The sequence below is a fragment of the Dryas octopetala genome, chromosome 4 (assembly GCF_963921425.1).
Source record: "Dryas octopetala chromosome 4, drDryOcto1.1, whole genome shotgun sequence".
NCBI classification, from domain to species: domain Eukaryota; kingdom Viridiplantae; phylum Streptophyta; class Magnoliopsida; order Rosales; family Rosaceae; genus Dryas; species Dryas octopetala.
The window spans coordinates 26,145,400-26,164,688 of NC_141369.1; the positions used below are offsets into that span (position 1 = coordinate 26,145,400).

At 41.0% G+C, this 19,289-nt stretch overlaps 4 protein-coding genes across 4 annotated transcripts; 2 read left to right on the top strand and 2 right to left on the bottom strand.

The window, feature by feature from the left end:
• Window positions 1-714: 714 nt before the first annotated feature.
• On the bottom strand, window positions 715-8,147 carry LOC147288972 (GRAS family protein RAM1-like). The gene is given in 3 exon segments (XM_086242558.1): window positions 715-1,634; window positions 6,622-6,823; window positions 7,155-8,147. Coding segments are annotated over 3 exon segments (2,115 nt in total).
• Window positions 8,148-11,009: 2,862 nt separating this feature from the next.
• Window positions 11,010-12,179, top strand: LOC147288973 (Pollen Ole e 1 allergen and extensin family protein). The gene is made up of 2 exons (XM_086238979.1): window positions 11,010-11,343; window positions 11,503-12,179. Exons 1-2 carry the CDS (start codon window positions 11,160-11,162, stop codon window positions 11,844-11,846), a joined length of 528 nt encoding a protein of 175 aa, XP_086095105.1. The 5' UTR covers window positions 11,010-11,159; the 3' UTR covers window positions 11,847-12,179.
• Window positions 12,180-13,127: 948 nt separating this feature from the next.
• Window positions 13,128-15,131, bottom strand: LOC147288974 (exocyst complex component EXO70C2-like). Its single transcript, XM_086241057.1, has one exon. The coding sequence runs from the start codon at window positions 15,129-15,131 to the stop codon at window positions 13,128-13,130; it is 2,004 nt and encodes a 667-aa protein (XP_086097183.1).
• Window positions 15,132-15,511: 380 nt separating this feature from the next.
• On the top strand, window positions 15,512-18,990 carry LOC147288975 (uncharacterized). The gene is made up of 7 exons (XM_086238977.1): window positions 15,512-15,922; window positions 16,300-16,462; window positions 16,918-17,118; window positions 17,200-17,442; window positions 17,791-17,938; window positions 18,177-18,408; window positions 18,502-18,990. Exons 1-7 carry the CDS (start codon window positions 15,610-15,612, stop codon window positions 18,837-18,839), a joined length of 1,638 nt encoding a protein of 545 aa, XP_086095103.1. The 5' UTR covers window positions 15,512-15,609; the 3' UTR covers window positions 18,840-18,990.
• Window positions 18,991-19,289: the final 299 nt, after the last annotated feature.

Genomic DNA, 19,289 nt, shown 5'->3' on the forward strand with positions numbered 1-19,289 from the left:
TCATATAAGTTTATAAATATATTCTTTTGACTGTAAGGACAAAATAGTACTATTCAAAAAGTCAAACCCTATCTTGGTAATTGTAGGAAGAAACAGATGCACAATTTCCCTAATATAGTGCATGCATATGAATCAATGATGACAACTGCATTCTTGTTCATAAAAAAAAAAAAACTGCATTCTTAATATTATATTTATACCTTATAATAGCAATTAGATATCAGCATGATCATCGGCATTCATTTTTTTTTTTTTTTAGAAAAAAAGAAGAAAATAAAATCAATATTAAAATCCTTTCTTATCTTACCACATCAATATTTGTTTATTTGCAGACGCTAGGGTCCGACGAAAATCAGGATACTCGATCCAGAGCCTGTATTGAGCAACAAAAGCAATTATTTAAGAATTTCTCCCAATAAGTTATTCAAAGTACAGAAATAGTGTATAAAATAAATTCATTAATATTGACCTAAAATCCTAAGGTTATTTTGTACCCAGCAAACAAAATCAACCGTTTCTTTCTTTTTTCCCTACTGTTGGCATTTGGTTTTTGTTTTTTTGCATGGATTTTTGTTAGGCAAATAAATTTAATAAAGGGCATAAAGAAAAAGTAGAAGCATGATTGATTAAAGAAAAGAGTAAATTAAGGCATGCACGTAAGAGTAAAGACGTACGTAAAAGCAATTAAAGGAAGGAAGGTTGATGAAGAGTACGTCAGCATCTCCATGCAGAAGCAGCCATTATAGAGCGGTCCTGCCAGCCCAAAAGGAGGCAGCCCTTGTCCTCCGTCATCCTATAGCCATCACAGGAATACAAACCCAACAAGATCTTTGACTGAGTGACAGCGTTTGCGCTGAGCGCCACGCTCTTAAACCCCTTCCCTTCCATCACCTTCCTCCACTTCTCCAACCTCTCGTGCCTCTCCGTCCTCTCCGCCCCTTTGCAAGTCACAATGTTGCGTATTTCCGGCGCGAAAATGTACTGCTCCACTTTCGCCCTCTGGGCCGAGTCCGGCGGAAACGTCGCGTCCAACGAGTCGAAAATGGCCGAATAATAGTGCAGTGCCTCTAGAAACCGGCCCAAAAAGTAGGGCCCATTATGGCTCGCTTTCTACTCCACCAGGGTCACAATATTGGGTGCTTGGTCTCGGATCATTGCTAACAAGTTCCCGAGACAATTGCCCGGAACTCGGTGCAGACGGTTCACCGAGTTCACTGCTAGGGCTTCGCCTATCCTCCGATTGAACATGTGCGGTTTCAGATCTTCAAGTTGCTCTCCCACTGCATGAAACTCAAATGGGACGTGAAGAGACAGAGCCAGTTCAGTTAAACACAGGCCCGTCTCTTTCACAGTCTCGATACACGGACCCACCCCGGTGATGCGAAGAAATGGCGCACCACCGGGCCTGGCCGCTAGGGCTTGCATGAAAGCGGGCCATTGATATCCTTGAAGGATGTCGAGGTCGACGACATGGACACGTTCTTCAGACTCGAAGGCCTCAAAAATGGCTTGGTTGGCGGTGAAGTGAGCAAATTTAACGTAGGGGCAGGCTTGGTACACAATTTGGTATATTTTGAGGATTTCGAGTGAGTTTGGGGGGAAAGGAGAGAAGGGCTTTGGCGCCGAAGCTGTTGACTTTACTGGATGAATATACCTGGAATGTGACCAGGAATGCAAGCAAGAAAATGGTACTGAAATTACAGAGAGAATTGCAGAGTGATGAGGGAAGGAAGAGAAAGTGATTCACGAGAAAGGCATGCTCACATGTGCAAGATGCACACACCAGCTGCCATATATTCCATTTGCAAATTCAGTTATACAAAACGACATTGCATTGATCAAATAAGACCGATGCCACACATGAGCCTATGAGCTCTTACAGCAAAGCAAACATCACCCTATGAGGCAATGCCACCTAAGCAATGACAATCTGAATTAACTAACTAAACAGACAAGCTTAGTTATCAGGCATAAGCCTTAATTAACTCTAATACTCCCTTCTAAGGCTTTGACTGATAGCACTCCAAGTTGATTCCTCAATTCACAGAATCTTTCTCTAGGAAGAGCCTTGGTGAAAATGTCAGCCAATTGCTCCTCACTCTTGCAATACAGTAATTCAATTTCTCCTTCATTAATGGCATCTCTAATGAAATGGTACTTCCTCTTAATATGCTTTGACCTCTGATGAAAAACAGGATTCTTAGTCATAGCTATAGCAGATGTATTGTCACACATGAGTGGAGTTGCTTCCATTTGTTCCTCACCAAAATCATGTAGCACAAATCTCAACCATATGGCTTGGGTTGTTGCTTCTGCAGCACTGACATACTCAGCCTCTGCTGTTGATAGAGCCACACTGTGTTGCTTCACAGATGCCCAAGAGAAAGCTCCACTTCCAAATGAGAATGCATAACCTGAGGTGGACTTCATGTCATCCTCATCTCCTCCCCAATCACTGTCACAATACCCTATTAGGACTACAGCAGTGTCTTTCTTGTACTGGATGCCAAAATCCAAAGTTCCCTGTATATATCTCAGCACCCTCTTTGCAGTACCAATGTGTTTCATTGATGCACAATGCATGAATCGAGCTAAGAGGCTTGCAGCAAACATGATATCTGGTCTTGTAGCTGTCAAATAGAGTAAACTTCCCACCATTTTCCTGTATTGTTCTTCATTAGCTGCCTTGCTTCCATCATCCTTCTTGAGCTTATCAGATGTTGCTAGAGGTGTAGAGACAGCCTTGCAATCTCTCAAACCAAATTTTTCTAACAAACTTTGAGCATACTTCTTTTGATGAATGAAGATGCTCCCTTCTAATTGGATTACACCAATTCCTAGAAAATGATGTAGCAGTCCCAAATCAGTCATCTCATACCTATTCATCATTTATGCCTTGAATTCTTCAAGCATATTCATGCTACTGCCAGTGTAGACTATATCATCCACATAGAGTGAGACAATGAGTGTTCCCTGGTTTTCTTTGTTCTTAACATAAAGGGTAGCTTCACTAGGACTCTTCTCGAATCCACACTGCATCAGATATGTGTCAATGTTGCTGTACCAGGCCCTTGGTGCTTGCTTTAGACCATAGAGAGCCTTGTGCAGCCTATATACCTTGTCTTCCTGGCCTTTAACAGTGAAGCCATCAGGTTGATCTACATACACTTCCTCTTCTAGCTCTCCATTTAGAAAAGCAGATTTGACATCCAACTGATAAAGCTTCCAACCCTTTTGAGCTGATAAAGCAATTAAGGTCCTAATAGTGTCAAGCCTTGCCACAGGGGCAAATGTCTCATTGAAGTCAATCCCTGGTTTTTGTGTATAGCCTTTGGCTACTAACCTAGCCTTATGCTTCTGTATTGATCCATCAAGGTTGAGTTTAGTCTTGAATATCCACTTTACACCAACAATTGGTTTGTTCCCTGGCCTATCAACCAGCTGCCAAGTTTGATTCTTCTCAATCATTTCAATTTCATTTTCCATAGCCTTCTGCCATGCCTTGTCTTTAGTTGCTTCAATATAGGTTTCTGGTTCCACAATGCTCATTTTACAGTGAGCAAATACCTCATCTAGGCTTCTCCACTTCTTTGGTGTTGAATCATAAGTGCTTGCAGGGTCAATTTCAGTTTCTGCAGCATGTGATGTAAGTGAGGGACTAGGACTTGGATTAGCATTAGGAGATGCAATTGGATTGAAGGGACTCTGTGAAATTGGACACAAGACTTCATGCTCAGATTCAGTTTCTGCAGTATGGGAATCATCTTCATCACTCCAAGGTACAGATATGTAATCAGTGGACTTTGAATCCCAATTCCACATTGCAGACTCTTCAAAGATCACACTTCTAGAGACTATCACCTTACTACTCTTGAGATCGAACACCCTATACCCTTTCTCTCTAGTTCCATATCCAACAAACACTCCTTTTTGACTTGTATCATCCAGCTTGTGTCTCAATTGATTAGGGATATGTGTATAACACATTGAGCCAAAGATTCTCAAATGCTTCACTCCTGGCTTCCTTCCACTGAAAACTTCAAATGGAGTTTGACCAATCAAGGCTCGAGTAGGGCATCTATTTAAAAGATACACAGCAGTGTTAACTGCTTCCCCCCAAAAATAAGTAGGTAGTTTCTTCTCTTGCAACATAACCCTTGCCATCTCCATGATTGTCCTATTCTTCCTCTCAGCCACTCCATTCTGCTGAGGGGAATAAGCAACAGTGAGTTGCTTTTCTATTCCAAAGTCTTCACAGAACTTCTCAAATTCCATTGAGGTATACTCTCCCCCTCTGTCACTTCTAATTTTCTTTATTTTGTAACCACATTGAAGTTCCACCATTGCTTTAAACTTTCTGAATACAGTAAATGCATCTGACTTTTGTCTCAGAAAGTATACCCAGCACATTCTTGATTTGTCATCAATGAATGTGAGGAAATACTTGTTTCCTCCCAAGGTTTCTGACATTGGTCCACAGACATCTGTGTGAACCAATTCTAGCAAATCAATAGCTCTAACAGTCTTCCCTTTATCAAATGCTTCCCTGTGACTTTTGCTCAAAGCACATCCTTCACAGACATGCTCTCCTTTTGTGAGTTTTGGTAAGCCAATCACCATTGCTTTGTCCTGCAATTGCAGCATGCTCTCGAAATTCAAATGGCCAAGTCTCTTATGCCATTTCTAGTTGGAACCAGTTACTGTGGCCTTCTTTGCCATCATTGGACTTATGTCCTCGAGTACAAGTGGGAAACACCTATTCCCTTTCATTTGAACTGCTGCCACAGGAGTTTTCATGCTCTTATCTTCATAAATGGTCACCATGTACTCACCAAATACCAGCCAGTAACCATGCTCCACCATTTGTCCAACACTGAGAAGATTTTCATCTAATCCTGGCACAATCATGACTTCTGTGATATACCTTGTTCCTCCCTTGGTTTGCACAGGCAAGACTCCCTTCCCAGTTGATTCCACAATGTCTCCAGTCCCCATTTTTATTTTGCATTTCATACTTCTGTCAATATTGATCAGAAGTGACTCATGACTAGTCATATGGTTGCTGCAGCCACTATCAAGATACCAAACACCTTGCTCTTTCTCCACTGAGGCTTTGTGGCAAGCATAGAACATTGTGGCAGGTTCATGAACTTGATTTGCATAGTTAGCAATATGTCCCTTCTTGTGTGGTTGATGGCAATCCTTCATTACATGCCCAAACCTGTCACAATTGTAGCATTTCACCTTTCCTTTGAACCAGCACTCTCCATAGTGAGCCTTATCACACACTTTGCATTTTCCCTTCCCAGAGTCACCTCCTGGTCTCAAATTGGATTGGACCTTGTTGTCCCATTTCTTTGGTTTTCCCTTCCAGCTTTTGAAGTTTCTTTTTCCCCCATCATGGTTGTGAGACCTTGATTGATTGTTCTGTCCTTTGGAGCCAACATTCATACTAGCAAAGGCCCTTTCCACCTTCTCATCATCTTCCTCATGCCTGCTTAGCCTTAACTCATAACTTTTGAGAGAGGCAAACACTTCATTTACAGACACAGAATTCAAATCACTAGTTCTCTCGAGCACCACACACATAGGATCATACACTTTAGTTACACTAATTAATACCTTCTGCACCATTCTTTGTTGAGACAAGCATTCACCATATTTTTCCATTTGGTTAGTTAAATCAAAGAAACGAGTAGAATATTCAGACAATGCTTCACACTCCCTCATTCTCATGTATTCAAATTCTTTTCTCAGACTTTGCAATTTAACAGACCTGGATTGTTCATCACCATGGTATTCTGTTTGTAGAAGATCCCAAGCTCCTTTGGCAGTGTCTTGGTTGATAATCCGAGAGAAAATCTCTTTGGATACAGCCCCTTGAATGATGCCCAATGCCTTTGCATCTTTCATATTCTGCTCCTCCATGTAAGCTTCCAGTTCATCTTCCTCATCGATGCTGGAGTCTCCTTCCTTCTTAGCCTTCTCCTTCTTCTTCCTTGCTTCTGGGATTGTGATCCCTTTTTCTACTAACTTCCAGATGCCATGTGACTTGAAGATAGTCACCATGCGCACCTTCCAGAACTCATACTCAGTACCATCGAAAATGGGAGCTCGTAGCTCACCACTCCCAGACCCAGCCATGCCTAGATCTAGATGGATTTGTTCCTCTGTTTCACTCAAGCTCACACACACAGTACACGCCCAGTTCACAGAACCAACCTGTGCTCTGATACCATGTTGACTTTACTGGATGAATATACCTGGAATGTGACCAGGAATGCAAGCAAGAAAATGGTACTGAAATTACAGAGAGAATTGCAGAGTGATGAGGGAAGGAAGAGAAAGTGATTCACGAGAAAGGCATGCTCACATGTGCAAGATGCACACACCAGCTGCCATATATTCCATTTGCAAATTCAGTTATACAAAACGACATTGCATTGATCAAATAAGACCGATGCCACACATGAGCCTATGAGCTCTTACAGCAAAGCAAACATCACCCTATGAGGCAATGCCACCTAAGCAATGACAATCTGAATTAACTAACTAAACAGACAAGCTTAGTTATCAGGCATAAGCCTTAATTAACTCTAATAAAAGCAGAGTTCGTTGGGAGATTTGTGGTTAGAGTTGCGGCGAGGCGTGCGCTTAGGGCTTCCGTGAAGCAGGAGGCGACACGTTGCATGGAGTCGCCGAGAGGCGTCACCACTCGATTCAGGTGCTGGAGATACCTTCTTGCTAGCATGTAGTCTTCTTTTGCAACGGCCTCAGCACAAGCTAGGAGGAGGTGCACCAGTTGGAGCCCACTATCTTGTTCCTGCATACATATATATGGATATTGTGGGATGGTGTCAAATTCTTATATCATTTGGAATTCCAAGCAGAACTCTTTTTTTATTTACAAATCAATTAAGATTTGAAGGTGTTGGCCTTCTAATATTGTAAATTTGTAAGAAAGAATATATAATTAGCCGGTTTAATTTCTTGAGTGATTTCGTTTTAAAAGTATGTTCATTTATGAATTAATTATGCATGTGGGATCTAAGCTTCCATTCCGCATGTATCCATGCATCTTGTATGTAATTTTTTATATGGAAATTAGATTGATGCACAAAATATAACTGAAAGATTAAGCTAGAGAATATCACCTGCTCAGAGGCAACAGGAAGAGTAGGCACCATCATACTATAATTAAGGTTCTGGTGCTGGCCATGGTGTTGGTGTTGATGTTGATGATGGTGTTGGTGTTGTTTTTGTGGGTGCAGCTGCTGCTGTGGGTGTTGCTTCTCTTGCTGGCGTTCGTGCTGCAATTGTTGTGAAAGTGGTGCGCTACAATTATTAATTGAGCCCATCTGATGATATGCTGCAGTACCACCCCTCGTGGTCTCTTCGGTCAATTGAGAATTACCTGCGGTAACCAAGGAGGCTTCACTCACCGATTGCCCAAACCTTGAAGAATTTGGCATTGCCAAGCCGCAGTCCAAAGAAGTTGGAACTGTTTGATAAGATTGTGAGGAGCTTCCTGAAATACCAGACATGTTTGATGTTGTTGTTGGGTACGCTAAGAATGAGCCATCTCTTTGATAATCATCCAAGAAGTCTTCGATGGCAGGCAGTGTGTTCATGTTCTCTGGCTGTATGTATTGATTGACCGGAGAGTTAAAAACCCTTCGGAGAGGGCTAAGCCCCTTCCCTTTGCTGCTGCTGCTGCTGAAAGCTCCGAGGTGAGCCGACGAAAAGCGAGGAGGAGAGCAGCCTGAATGGCTCTGCCCCTGCATGGCTTGGACGTAGTTGTAATTGTAACCTTGAGTTGAAGCTGTTTGCTGTGAATTAGGCATATTATTTGGGACCGGCGATAACACCATGAAATCGGTGTCGAATTGTTCTGAGAATAAAGACTCCCATATAGTATGGTCTGGCGATTGGACTTCAACGTCACCATCTAGCTCGAACTTGAGACTTGGGAAGTTGAGGCTTGGTGGGGTTAGGCTACTCTGCTGATCCAAGTCAGAGGATGGAGTAGGACTAATACTTTTCTTAGATTCAGAAACCATTGATTCGTTAGGAGAGGGTGGCTTGAGATCGGTGAATGAGTTCTCACTCTTGATAGAACCCATGCTTCCACAAAGAGAATTAATCATCATAATTTCCAGCTTCTATTTATTAACACTCCAATATATGACACTCTAGAAGCTCTTAATTTGACTCTTTCAAAGAGAGATCAAATTTTGCTTTCAATATTTTTGCTCTCATTAACCTACTAGCTAGCTATAGTAAGTAGCAGTCTTGCCACGTATGGAGTTTGTATGGTATAGAGAAAGAGCTAGCAGATGAAACTCTCTTTTCTCTCTAGTACTTATTATTTGGAGGGGTTTGTGTAGCACCTAGTACTCTAGATTGTGTAGGGACAACCCAAAACGAATGGCATGTGTTTGTAGGTTTATGATTAATCACCTCCATTTCATCACCTCTCTACTATGTTTTGCTGTTTTCTAGGTGATTCATTTTGTCATCTTTGCACCAGTTTTAACTGTATGTTACTCATCAGCATTGGGATGCCTAAAAGACGATCGAATTGCTTGGCCCCCACATTTCTTGGGCCGGCCCAGCTGAGAACAAGGTTATGTTGGTATATATGATGGACCTTTTCTTAATTATTATTTGACTCAAGGGAATATGGGATTGGTCATTGGTTAAGGGAGAATCATAATTGAGAGAAAATCTAAGGAAAAATAGTTTCCTGAAATAAAAGGACAAAATCAGCAAAGAAGATAAATAGGACAAAAGTTTTTTTTTTTTTTTTTAAGGAACGAAAAGCTTTTTATCATCATAATTGCGAAAAGGACTTCAACAATACATAATGACAAATTAAGAGGGCACCAAGGCTTACACGTCTCTCTTTAGACTTTCTAAGAAAAATTGGTATAAAATTTGGTAGCTAGAGGTTCAAGGAAGGTACAAAAGTGATATTCGAAAGAGAAAGAGTGGTGTAATTAATCAAGGGTTTTTGTAATCCTAAGGGTGGTTTGGTGGTAAAGGATAAGATAATATTCATAAATGTAAGAATATCTGAATTAATTATGAAATTACCTAAGAAGAAAGTGGGTCGTTTGATTTTGCAAAAAGAAAAAAATAAATAGGTTGATGGTGGGTGGTGATAAGATTTGAAGAGAAGTGAGGGGCAAAATGAGAATAATAGAAAGAGAAGGGGATGGATTTGAGAATATGAATGAAGTGGCAGCTGGAGGAGTGAGAGGGGTGAGGAAGAAAGTAGAAAGAGGCCAAGAAGGAGACATAGGCAAAGTCGTCGGATGTGGCGTCGGTGGCGCCGCCTAAGCCTTGGATTTGCCAAAGGAATGAAGTGCTTGTCCCAACTCCCAATCCCTTTTCCTCTAATCAAACCTCATAGGCGGCATCTCTCTCTCTCTCTCTCTCTCTCTCTCTCTCTCTCTCTCTCTATATCATAATCATATCAACAACATGCCTTGCATGTCCTTTTCCATATCTATCAATATACTCTAATTGCTGCAGTCTTGCTTCAATATCAAATTAATATATTACTGTAATTTCACCAATCCTAGCTAGCTAGCTCCATATAATTAAGCTGCTATATGGCTTTTATATATATATATTATGTTAGTTCGATCGTAACAATTCATTACATGATTTTCGTATGGATATATTGAGCATAAATATTGTTACAAGACCAATTAAGTCGTTCATTATTTCTTTAATTGGTATGTAACTAGGTTAATCAACCTGATCATGTACGTACGTAGAAGTTTGAACATTCAACTATAAAACTAATTGATCGACAACAAATGGAGAAGCCTGATGCATGTGGGATATACGTACTCTCAATATGCTGATATATGCATGCCCAAGAAACAGGCACAGAGACTACAATATAATCTAAATACAACATTGTTTGTGAAACCCCTTCCTCTCCTGAATCACGTAAATAAATTAATTAACATTGTTTTATTCCTTGTTTTAATCTCCTAAAACATATGCATAGCAATGGACAATGGTTGTCTTACTGGAGGTGGAGGTATTTCTATTCCATATATGCACTTAATTCCTAATTAACAAATAAAGACCACATGAATGAAAACTCAAAACAGTAAAATTTAAGCTACGTCCGATCCATCGTCTACTAGCTTGGACTATATTCTGCCCAAGCATATGGCCAGGTCAGCAGTACTGCCTAGCTTGGAATCCTTATTAATCATATTATAAATGTTGTTGAACCTCTCCAGCTAGCTAGCTAGCTATCATTAGATGCTAGTGAGGCAAATTGCTGGCCGTTTTGCTTACAGTTAATATTAATTTGTTTAATTTTTTGGATTGGGCCATTGGGGTTGGTCTTTCAGATATGGGTATGGACCATATGCGCATATGGTATAGGCTTGAAAGACTCCTTGGATGGCCCCAGCCCATAAAAGAAATCGGGCTGGACTCTTATGATGGATGTGGGTCCAAGAGAGATGAGATCAGGGGCTAATATTAAGCCCATACAGATCCATACAAGGACATTACTTTAATCGTGGGCGTGGAAATTGTGATGGGGACCATGGGGTACTTAAAAGAGTTATAAGCTAAAGCCCTTTTACAACCATGCGCTTCGCATTTTCTCCACAAGACAAAGCTTAGTGAGTCACCGACATATGACAAGTATCCCACACCAGGAAAAAGTTTAAGCCAAGTAACAGAACAATATGCCCAAGTTTTATTAATTTCTGCATTGTTGCATACAGATTAAAACATGCAGATTTACATAAAATGAGCTTCTGTTATTGGATCTTTGGGAATTTATAGGCCTTCAAATCAAGCAACACCCCCCTAAATTTGAAAAAGCAGATGTTTTTACTCGCATAGAATCTATACTCTGTCCAACACATCAATTCTACATCTTGCCAAAGGACATTCACATGTCTTTGTTTGTAGTGAAAATGATAAAATTTCCCCAACTTTTTGCTTGTAGTTGGATCTTTATCATCTACTGTCCTCATTATCCACACAACACACTCATCTTCCACAATGTGATAATGCTCTGAAACCTATTCACAGGAAAACAATTATTCATAATTTCATAGGAAAGCCTAGTAGCTAGCTAGGTTGCAGTATCCCTAGGTCTCATCTCCATTGTTGCCATGAATCCAACAAGTCTACTTGTTATTATTTCATCTTTGTTCTTCCAGTCAGTAGTATTTGTGGGAGTTGAATCAGCAAGAACTAGGCCAGTCAAAACGAACTCCCAGATTCTCGTAATGGGTCTTGTTTATTGTGACATCTGCTCCAACAACACCTTCTCCAGACACAGCTACTTCATACCAGGTGACATATCTCAACTAACCATTATACTAGTTTAAAGTTTTGTTTGAAGTTATGCTTAAATGTTTAATTGACATTCAAAAGTGTACTAATTAATTTGTTGAAAGTCAAGCAGATGATTTACATTTCCAAGTCCTAATTCTAGCTAGCTTTCACCACTAGGTGCTGAAGTTAAAATAGATTGCACATTCAAAGTAGTCTCACCAAGAACCGCAGAGCATATATCATTCTCAGTGAATAGAACTACAAACAGATATGGGGTTTACAAGTTGGAAATCCCATCTGTCGAGGGAATCAAATGTGCAGATGACTCTGCAATAGTGTCTTCCTGCCAGGCAAGCTTAATGTGGACTAGATCTTCAGCATGCAATGTTCCTGGTTACAAATCCACATCAGAGGAAATAGCAATCAAGTCAAAACAAGCCAATCTCTGCATCTACAGCCTAAACGCTTTGAATTTCAGACCATCAAAGAGAGACATTACCTTATGTGGGAGTAAAAACTAAAGATTATTTCTGAATTTCTTAATTACCAGCATGGATTTAACTCCTGTGTTTCTCTGTCAATTAATTACCTAGCTCCCACTCCTTCTCTCCTTAATTACATCCAAGACCATCTTATCCTTCCATCATCCTCATGGTTCTTTCAGTTCCATATTGGACTCATAATCCAAAAAACCAGTACCTTGGATTCCCTTTCTCCTTTTAGCCCATCAACAAGATAAGATGGTCTTTATTTTTTCTTTTCTGCATTACTTGTGTGGTTGTTTGTGCTATATATATTACAATTAATGTTATAAAATATTCTTGCATGTATAGTTTCTGATGCAAGGAACCTGATGGCTGATTGTTGAAAGTATTTTATTTAGTTTCTTGTGTTATGAAATGTATATATTAATATTGAAATTACAAATGAAACACAAATGGGATGCACAAACAAACAAACGAGGTGGGCAATTTATATATATACAATCAGATAATAAGGAGAGCAGAGTGAAGAAAAAAAATGAGTAAACTATGCTACATATATATTTTCTCACAATCAACTTGAGAATTAATGCTACCCTAATCGTTGAGATTAAGTAGTTCTTTGGAATTTGGATGACCAACAATTAAAAGTCTCTTAAAAAATGCAAATCATTCCTTCACATGACCAAGCAGGCAAAGAACTCTTCAGAAATGCCAAGCTGACTCTTTCTTTCCTCTGTTTTATTTTTGGGCATGTGATTCATTCCTTCATAATTAGGTACGCATAATTAGTTATCTTGTGAATAACTAAAAATAAAATAAAATTCCTTTAATCTTCGTAGTTCCAATTTAAAAGGAGATGATGGGTAATGAGAATTTGGTATATATTTTGAGTTACATACTTTACATTACTTTCTAGCTTCAAGTAATGAAGCAGCAACCAAAATAGTTTCTATGATATCCTTAATTAGTAATTGTATGTTAAGCATTAATGAAAGTACAGGAGCAGAACAGAATTGAAGTAAATCAATCCTTTTCATTTTCAATGCTAATTAAATGAAAGAATCAAATCACTAACTAGCAAAGTAGCAAGCAAATTAAATGGCCAAAAAAATACAAGGGGGAAATTAAATTGCAAGAATAAAGAAAATTAAGAGTTGGAAGTAATTTTTAAAATGGTGAGCGACCAATGCAATGGAATGGGGTCTTTGGCCATTTCAGCTGATCGATCAACAACAAAATCACGGGATACGATATGATATGATATGAGCCGAAATTCCGAATTACAGATGCATAATGCATTTCCATGCTTAATTAATTTCATGGTTTCTTCCTAAACATTCCGGTGTTGTTGGGGTTTCCATCAAATAGCTCATCAATGTTGGTCTCTATATCTTCTGGCTGGAACTTTATGTACTTCTCTGTTTGCCTCCCCGCGTCGAACACTTGCGAGAACCTCCCCAAGAATGACCGGTAGGCCGGAATGACCACCGCCGATATGGAAACCCTGAGCTCCGACTGAAGCTGCTCGTCGCTGACCACCCACGTGCTCTGCGTCTTGTGGATGTCGTCGAACAAGGCGTTGAAGCTCTTGAACCTCTCCTTGAGCACCGGCTTGGCCACCTTCCCATTGACGGTGAGCCCCTCGTGGCTCAAACAGTTGAGCAGCCGATTCCACGTCTCCCTCTGGTAGTTCTTGTGGTACTGCCTGAGCTCCGAGGAGCGCCTCCGGCACCACCTGTCGCCCATGCAGGTGTGGATCTCCGCCGACCCTTTGATCTTTTGCAAGATGTAGCGGCCGTTGTTCATCATGAAGATGTTACTCAACGCCACGTCCTTGTAGAGCTTGGCCTTGGCCTCCAGGTTGGAGTCCAACAAAGCCATCACTCGCATCATTTCCACCGAGAAAGGGGATTCCTCCGGGACGGCAGTGGCTGCGTTGGCGTCGCCTGCGTCGTAGTCCTGATCGTGAGGTCTGCTTGTGGAGTCGGCGCGTTCGATCTTGGAATGCTCTTTGAAGACTTGTTCCAGAGTCTCCCTGTATTCACATGCGTACCTCAGGTAATTCATGGTGTAACGGGTCAACGGGTGGACTGCACCGCCCGGAACCGGGTTCTTCCCCGTCTCCGCCTTGATCGAGTTCTCCAGATCACAGAAAATGCATATGGCCGCCTCCCCAAGGCGGCTACGTGCCATGGTGGCCTCCGCCACCGGGAAGAGATTCTCCATCTTGGGAACCACCTCTCGCAGGGTCTCGTACATGTCCAGCGTCTTGAACAGCTTCTCCGCGGAGCGCTTGGACATGGCGATTCCCTCGGCGAAATTGAGGAGCTGGATCAAGACTCCTCTGGTGAGGTTGGTGAAGAGGCTCGCCGAGACTGAGGGATACTCGGAGAAGACGGCCTCGGCCAGCTTACGTTCGCCGGTGAAGTAGACGGTGGCGCATTCCTTGAAGGCCTTGACCCAGGAGTTGATCTCTCTCTCGAGAGCCTCCCATTGCATTTTCTGGATGTCGTCGAGGCTGTGCTTCTCTAGGCCTAGCTTCTGCAGGCTCTCTTCGAATGCGTGCCTCCTTGAGATAATGTAAACCTCGCAACACTCTGATTCGTATCCGCCTGAGATCATCTCCTTGGCTATCTTGTTCAGATTCACCACCACCTCGTGAGCATATCCCGGAAATTGATCAACTTCCTCATCGTGTAATTCTCCTTTGCCCGACGACGACTCAGGGTCGGGCAATACGCAGCGGTCTTGGTCTTCATTCTTATCTTTCTGATCCGGATGGGAGTCCGGGGGACAGGTTTTAGATTCGTCCAGAAGGATCCTGAATTCGTCTTCCAGATGGGACAAGGCTCGCTGTTGAATGCTTCCTAGGCGATTGATCAATGCACCGTGACTCTCTTCCAATTTCGATCCGAAATGAATCGAGAGAGACCTGCCCAGCCTCGCTATCCGATCCACGCCTTCCAGAAACACTGCCTGTTTGCCCATCTTCTCGTCCACCAAATCCAAGAACTTTTCAACAAGCCGGGGGACCTCTTCTGGGATGGTAATAACGACGTCGTTTCCCTCCTCCTCCTCCTCTGCGCTCTTGGAGATGAATTGGTCGATGTCTTCAGAGACCTGCTCCAGGGTGGTATGTGGATCTTCTCCGGGTTCTGCTGCTGCTGCTGCTGCACCGCTCTCTTCGGTGCTCTCATCCTTGCCAATATCCCCGCAATCCTCCTGATCAGGATCGTCGTCCTTTTTCTTATCCATCTCCTCCGGTGCGTTGGGGGTGTCGCCTTCTTTCGGCTCATCCTTCTCTGGAAGCTTCGTCTCCATTCTCAATATTGATTTAGGAAATGTGAGAGGAGGGCGGATAACTATCCCTTCATTCTATTCTCTTTCTCTATCAATCGATCAGCCATTTTTTTTTCTTTCGTTTAAGGGATTAAAATGGTCGTTGTAAAGGCCGCGAGGGATCGAGAGGGTGGCAAGGGGAATGTACGGACGTAATATTTTCTGGAGCTACAATTGCTTTGGGCGTTTCTTTGTTGGGTAGTTGATTGGAATGCTTTGACCGTTGACCGCCCTTCCTCCCAACCATCTTTCTGTGCTCGCCACGTCTTCTAGTCCTTTCTATTAGTAGTGGGCCACCGACTCAAACAAACTGGGCTGGATTGGAACCGAGAATAATCCGGCCCAACCCAAATCCACTCAACTCTGTTTCACTTCGGTTCAGTTCAGTCGGCAGGAGATCTGTACTCTGTGCCTTCAGATCCCATATCCAATAACAGACACAATTGAAAACAAGGAAAAGATGAGCACTCTCAGTCTCACATGGAGAAGAAGACGGGTTTCTGTAGGCTCAATTCTCATAGTGTGTGCAATATTTGCTTTCCTGGGGATTTTACTGCTTGATCTTCCAACGAGCACTTATTTCCCTATTCAAATTGAAAATGCGGGTGGTGGAGTCACAGTTGGGCTTCGTTCCAAGCCTCAGAGTCAGAGTAAGAGCAAATCGACCTCGTCGTGTGCTACGGTGGAAGAGATGGGAAAGGACTTCAACGGAGGCTTTTGGAACCAAAGTTTCAAAGTGAGGGAATTTATTCACCACCACTTTGCCTTGAATGGTACTCTCCATTTTTGCTCATTTTTAGTTTTTATTGTTAGCTATAGTCTAGTCTTGCAGTAGTAATCTTGTATAAGAAACAACATACATGCTAGCTGATTCATTACAGTCACAAGCATTGCAGTGATTACTTCAGTGTTGGTCATTTTCACAGCTTCTTTAAGGTTTTACATTTAGGTGTTGTAATTGGTCGAGGACATAACTTTCAATTGCCATTTGCATAAAAATTAGGATTAAATTCTTTCAGTCCATCTTTCAAATTATGTACTTATTGCTGCTAATATGTTCCACTCAAGTTGCTAATTTTTGAGTGTGGAACTTGTGATTCTTTTAATAACTTTTGAGAGATGGAAGCTCATATAGCTGGTCCACTTTCAGGTGCTTTTAGGGTCCGAAATCTTCCTCCCGAGCAGTTCTGTCAGCATGGCTTTGTGATGGGCAAAGCATCAGAAGCAGGTTTCGGGAATGAAATGTACAAAATCTTGAGTGGTGCAGCATTGAGTGTAATGTTAAACCGGTCCCTCATCATTGGGCAAACCAGGCATATTGGTTCTTTCTCAAGCCTTTCTTTTATGTATTTAGTAATTTTATTCCTGCAGTAACCTCTGTTGTTAGAAAATTCCACTCTCGTTGCTTACCCTTAAATCATATCATTATATTGTATAGTGCTTCCTTTGAATGTTTGTAATACCATTCAGACCCAAATAAATAAAAAATTAATGTTTATAATAAGCATGCCCCAGAGCCAGAAGCGGTGCGGTTATGGGAACCAAAAAGGCTCATTAATTTTTTACACTCTAGTCATTTTAATGGATTGTTATTCATACAATAGGCTCAAAAAAGGCACATCCCTTGCATGTGTTTTTTGTAACTCTTTCAATGGTTTAGCCTAATAGAACCTAATACTGGGGTCCCAGACACAAGTGGAGTCACAATTATTAAGTTGCAGCAATATATGCTTTTGCTTGTGCTCACATCAACATTTGCTTATTTCAGGGGAAAATTCCCTTTTGGGGATTACATTTCTTATTCCAACCTTTCATTTACCATGAAAGAAATTAAGCATCTGTGGAGACTTAATAAATGTGGGAAGAAGTATGGAAGGCAACTGATCATGAGGACTGATGACTTTGAGAAGCCAAGAAAGACAAATGTCCTCTGTAGCAACTGGAGGAATTGGAAGCAACCTATTATATGGTAAAGTGAGAAACTTTTTGAGATTTAGCCCATAACTCACCCTCATGTATCATCACATGATCATTAACCTTAGTACTGCAGGTTCCAAGGTACAAATGATGCTGTGGCATCCCAGTTCTTTTTGAAGAATATACACCCTGAGATGAGAAATGCTGCTTCTAATTTATTTGGAAAGCCAGAGCTTCTCCATTCTCGTCCTAATGTGTTTGGGGAGCTGATGAGAGTGCTTATATCTCCTTCTGAGGATGTTGAGGAAGCTGTCAATTGGGTTCTCGGGGGAGTGGATCCTGATATTTCACTGCACATGCGAATGCTCATGAATAGGTATTGTAACCAACCATTTAGTTCGTTCCTTTATTGGGTAAATTTTGGATTAAAAATTATAACATTGGTGAGGTAAGGCGTCTTCATGGTTTTCTGTTTCTATTAATTGTTCATTTCTACCAGTGCAATGAAATTACAGAAATGGGTGCAGTTTAGTGGAAAGTTGAAAATTTTTACTGAAGTTGGCAGTTAAAAAATACCATTGGATTTGCTTGATAATTGCATCCATTTCATTACAAATATGAACACATATCAGAAAGCTCTCTCTCTCTCACACACAAACGTCACACATTCACCTAGGAATTCAATTAATGATGCAGGTTTTTTCCTTATGTATTTCATTTTCAGGTCTGGGAGAGCTGCACAGGCAGCATTGAACTGCATCAGAAAGGCCATGCACAATCTTGGCAAGGCCTCAAGAACCAAGGTGGTCATAGTGTCAGATACTCCCTCTCTTGTAAAGAGTATTACAGAAAATATAAGTAAATTTGCAGAGGTAATTTTCTTGATGTGCGGAATGTTCCAAGTCATTGCATAACCAGAAATGTATCATTCGTGAAATTATAATAGTATCACCTGTGTGCATCTCCTATTTTTGGCCACACATCATAGAACTCTATGTAACTTTGCTCTTTTCTAAACTCTTAGTCAGGAATTCAAAATTAATTTCTTTCACCTAAACGAGTTAAATAGTTTGCATCCTTTTGACTCTAATTCAATTGTGGTTTTCTTAGGTTATTCATTTTGATTATGAACTTTTCAAAGGAAATATATCTGACAGCAGTAAAGGATTGCACAGTTTGGATTTTAGAGTGAAAGATTGGGGACCAGCACCCAGATGGGTTGCGTTTGTGGACTTCTTTCTTGCATCGCGTGCCAAACATGCTGTTGTGTCTGGGGCTCACAGGCGTGTTGGGACTACGTATGCTCAGTTAATTGCAGCACTGGCTGCAGCAAACAATCTTGGTACATACATACATAGAATATTTGAATCATTCATTACTTTTAACATTTTGTTGCCAAAAGTGTTGTAAGTGTATTGTGTTCTATGTTTCTCAGGTGACGAATCAACCGGTTCTAGTTTTTCATTCTTAAGCAGCTTTCAAAGTGATTTGTTGAGAGAAGGTTTGAGATTTCAGATTGGCTGGGGACACGTCTGGAACAGATTTGCGGGACCCCTTAGTTGTCATAACCAGCCCAATCAATGTGCTTTCACACCACTTCTCCCTCCTGCATGGTGGGATGGTCTTTGGCAATCCCCACTTACAAGGGATATCAATAGGTTGGCGGAATATGGCATCCAGTTATCTGGTTTTGGCACAATTGATGAAACTCATCTTCAGTCCTTTTGTAGTTCAAGGAAAGATGTTGTGAAAACTGTTCCATTCATTTTGTAATAGTTGAGACAATGACACTGCATTTCATTCATGCATGTTGCGCACCGCAGTGGGAACTGATTCCCCAAATTCTCTTCTTGCAAGCGCATCGTTATTTTATTTGCCACATCCACCAATTTTTCTATTTTGTAATATTACACCATCATTCATTTACGAGGTTGAGATCGTTTTTTTTTTTTTTTTTACTTGGTCTTTTTGAGGAAAAAATGGAGGCCTTCAACCATGTATGGTAGGATCAAGTCCAAACCTTATATGGTATTGCACTTTATTTTTTGATGAAATATCAAATATGGTATTGTGTGTGAAAAAAATAATATGGTATTAAACAAGTAAAGAATCCACCCACACCACTGAAATCGGGGATGATAGCACCTATTATGGTATAATATCTAAGAAATTAAATAGATTATGCCATGCCATGGTATCCAGCATAATAATTCAAAAAAAAAA

Coding starts and splice junctions, on each gene's coding strand:
- LOC147288973 (XM_086238979.1), top strand. CDS start 11,160: ATGAATCCAACAAGTCTACTTGTTATTATTTCATCTTTGTTCTTCCAG. Junction 11,344..11,502: donor ACACAGCTACTTCATACCAG/GTGACATATCTC, acceptor TTTCACCACTAG/GTGCTGAAGTTAAAATAGAT.
- LOC147288974 (XM_086241057.1), bottom strand. CDS start 15,131: ATGGAGACGAAGCTTCCAGAGAAGGATGAGCCGAAAGAAGGCGACACC.
- LOC147288975 (XM_086238977.1), top strand. CDS start 15,610: ATGAGCACTCTCAGTCTCACATGGAGAAGAAGACGGGTTTCTGTAGGC. Junction 15,923..16,299: donor CCACCACTTTGCCTTGAATG/GTACTCTCCATT, acceptor GTCCACTTTCAG/GTGCTTTTAGGGTCCGAAAT. Junction 17,119..17,199: donor TGGAAGCAACCTATTATATG/GTAAAGTGAGAA, acceptor TTAGTACTGCAG/GTTCCAAGGTACAAATGATG.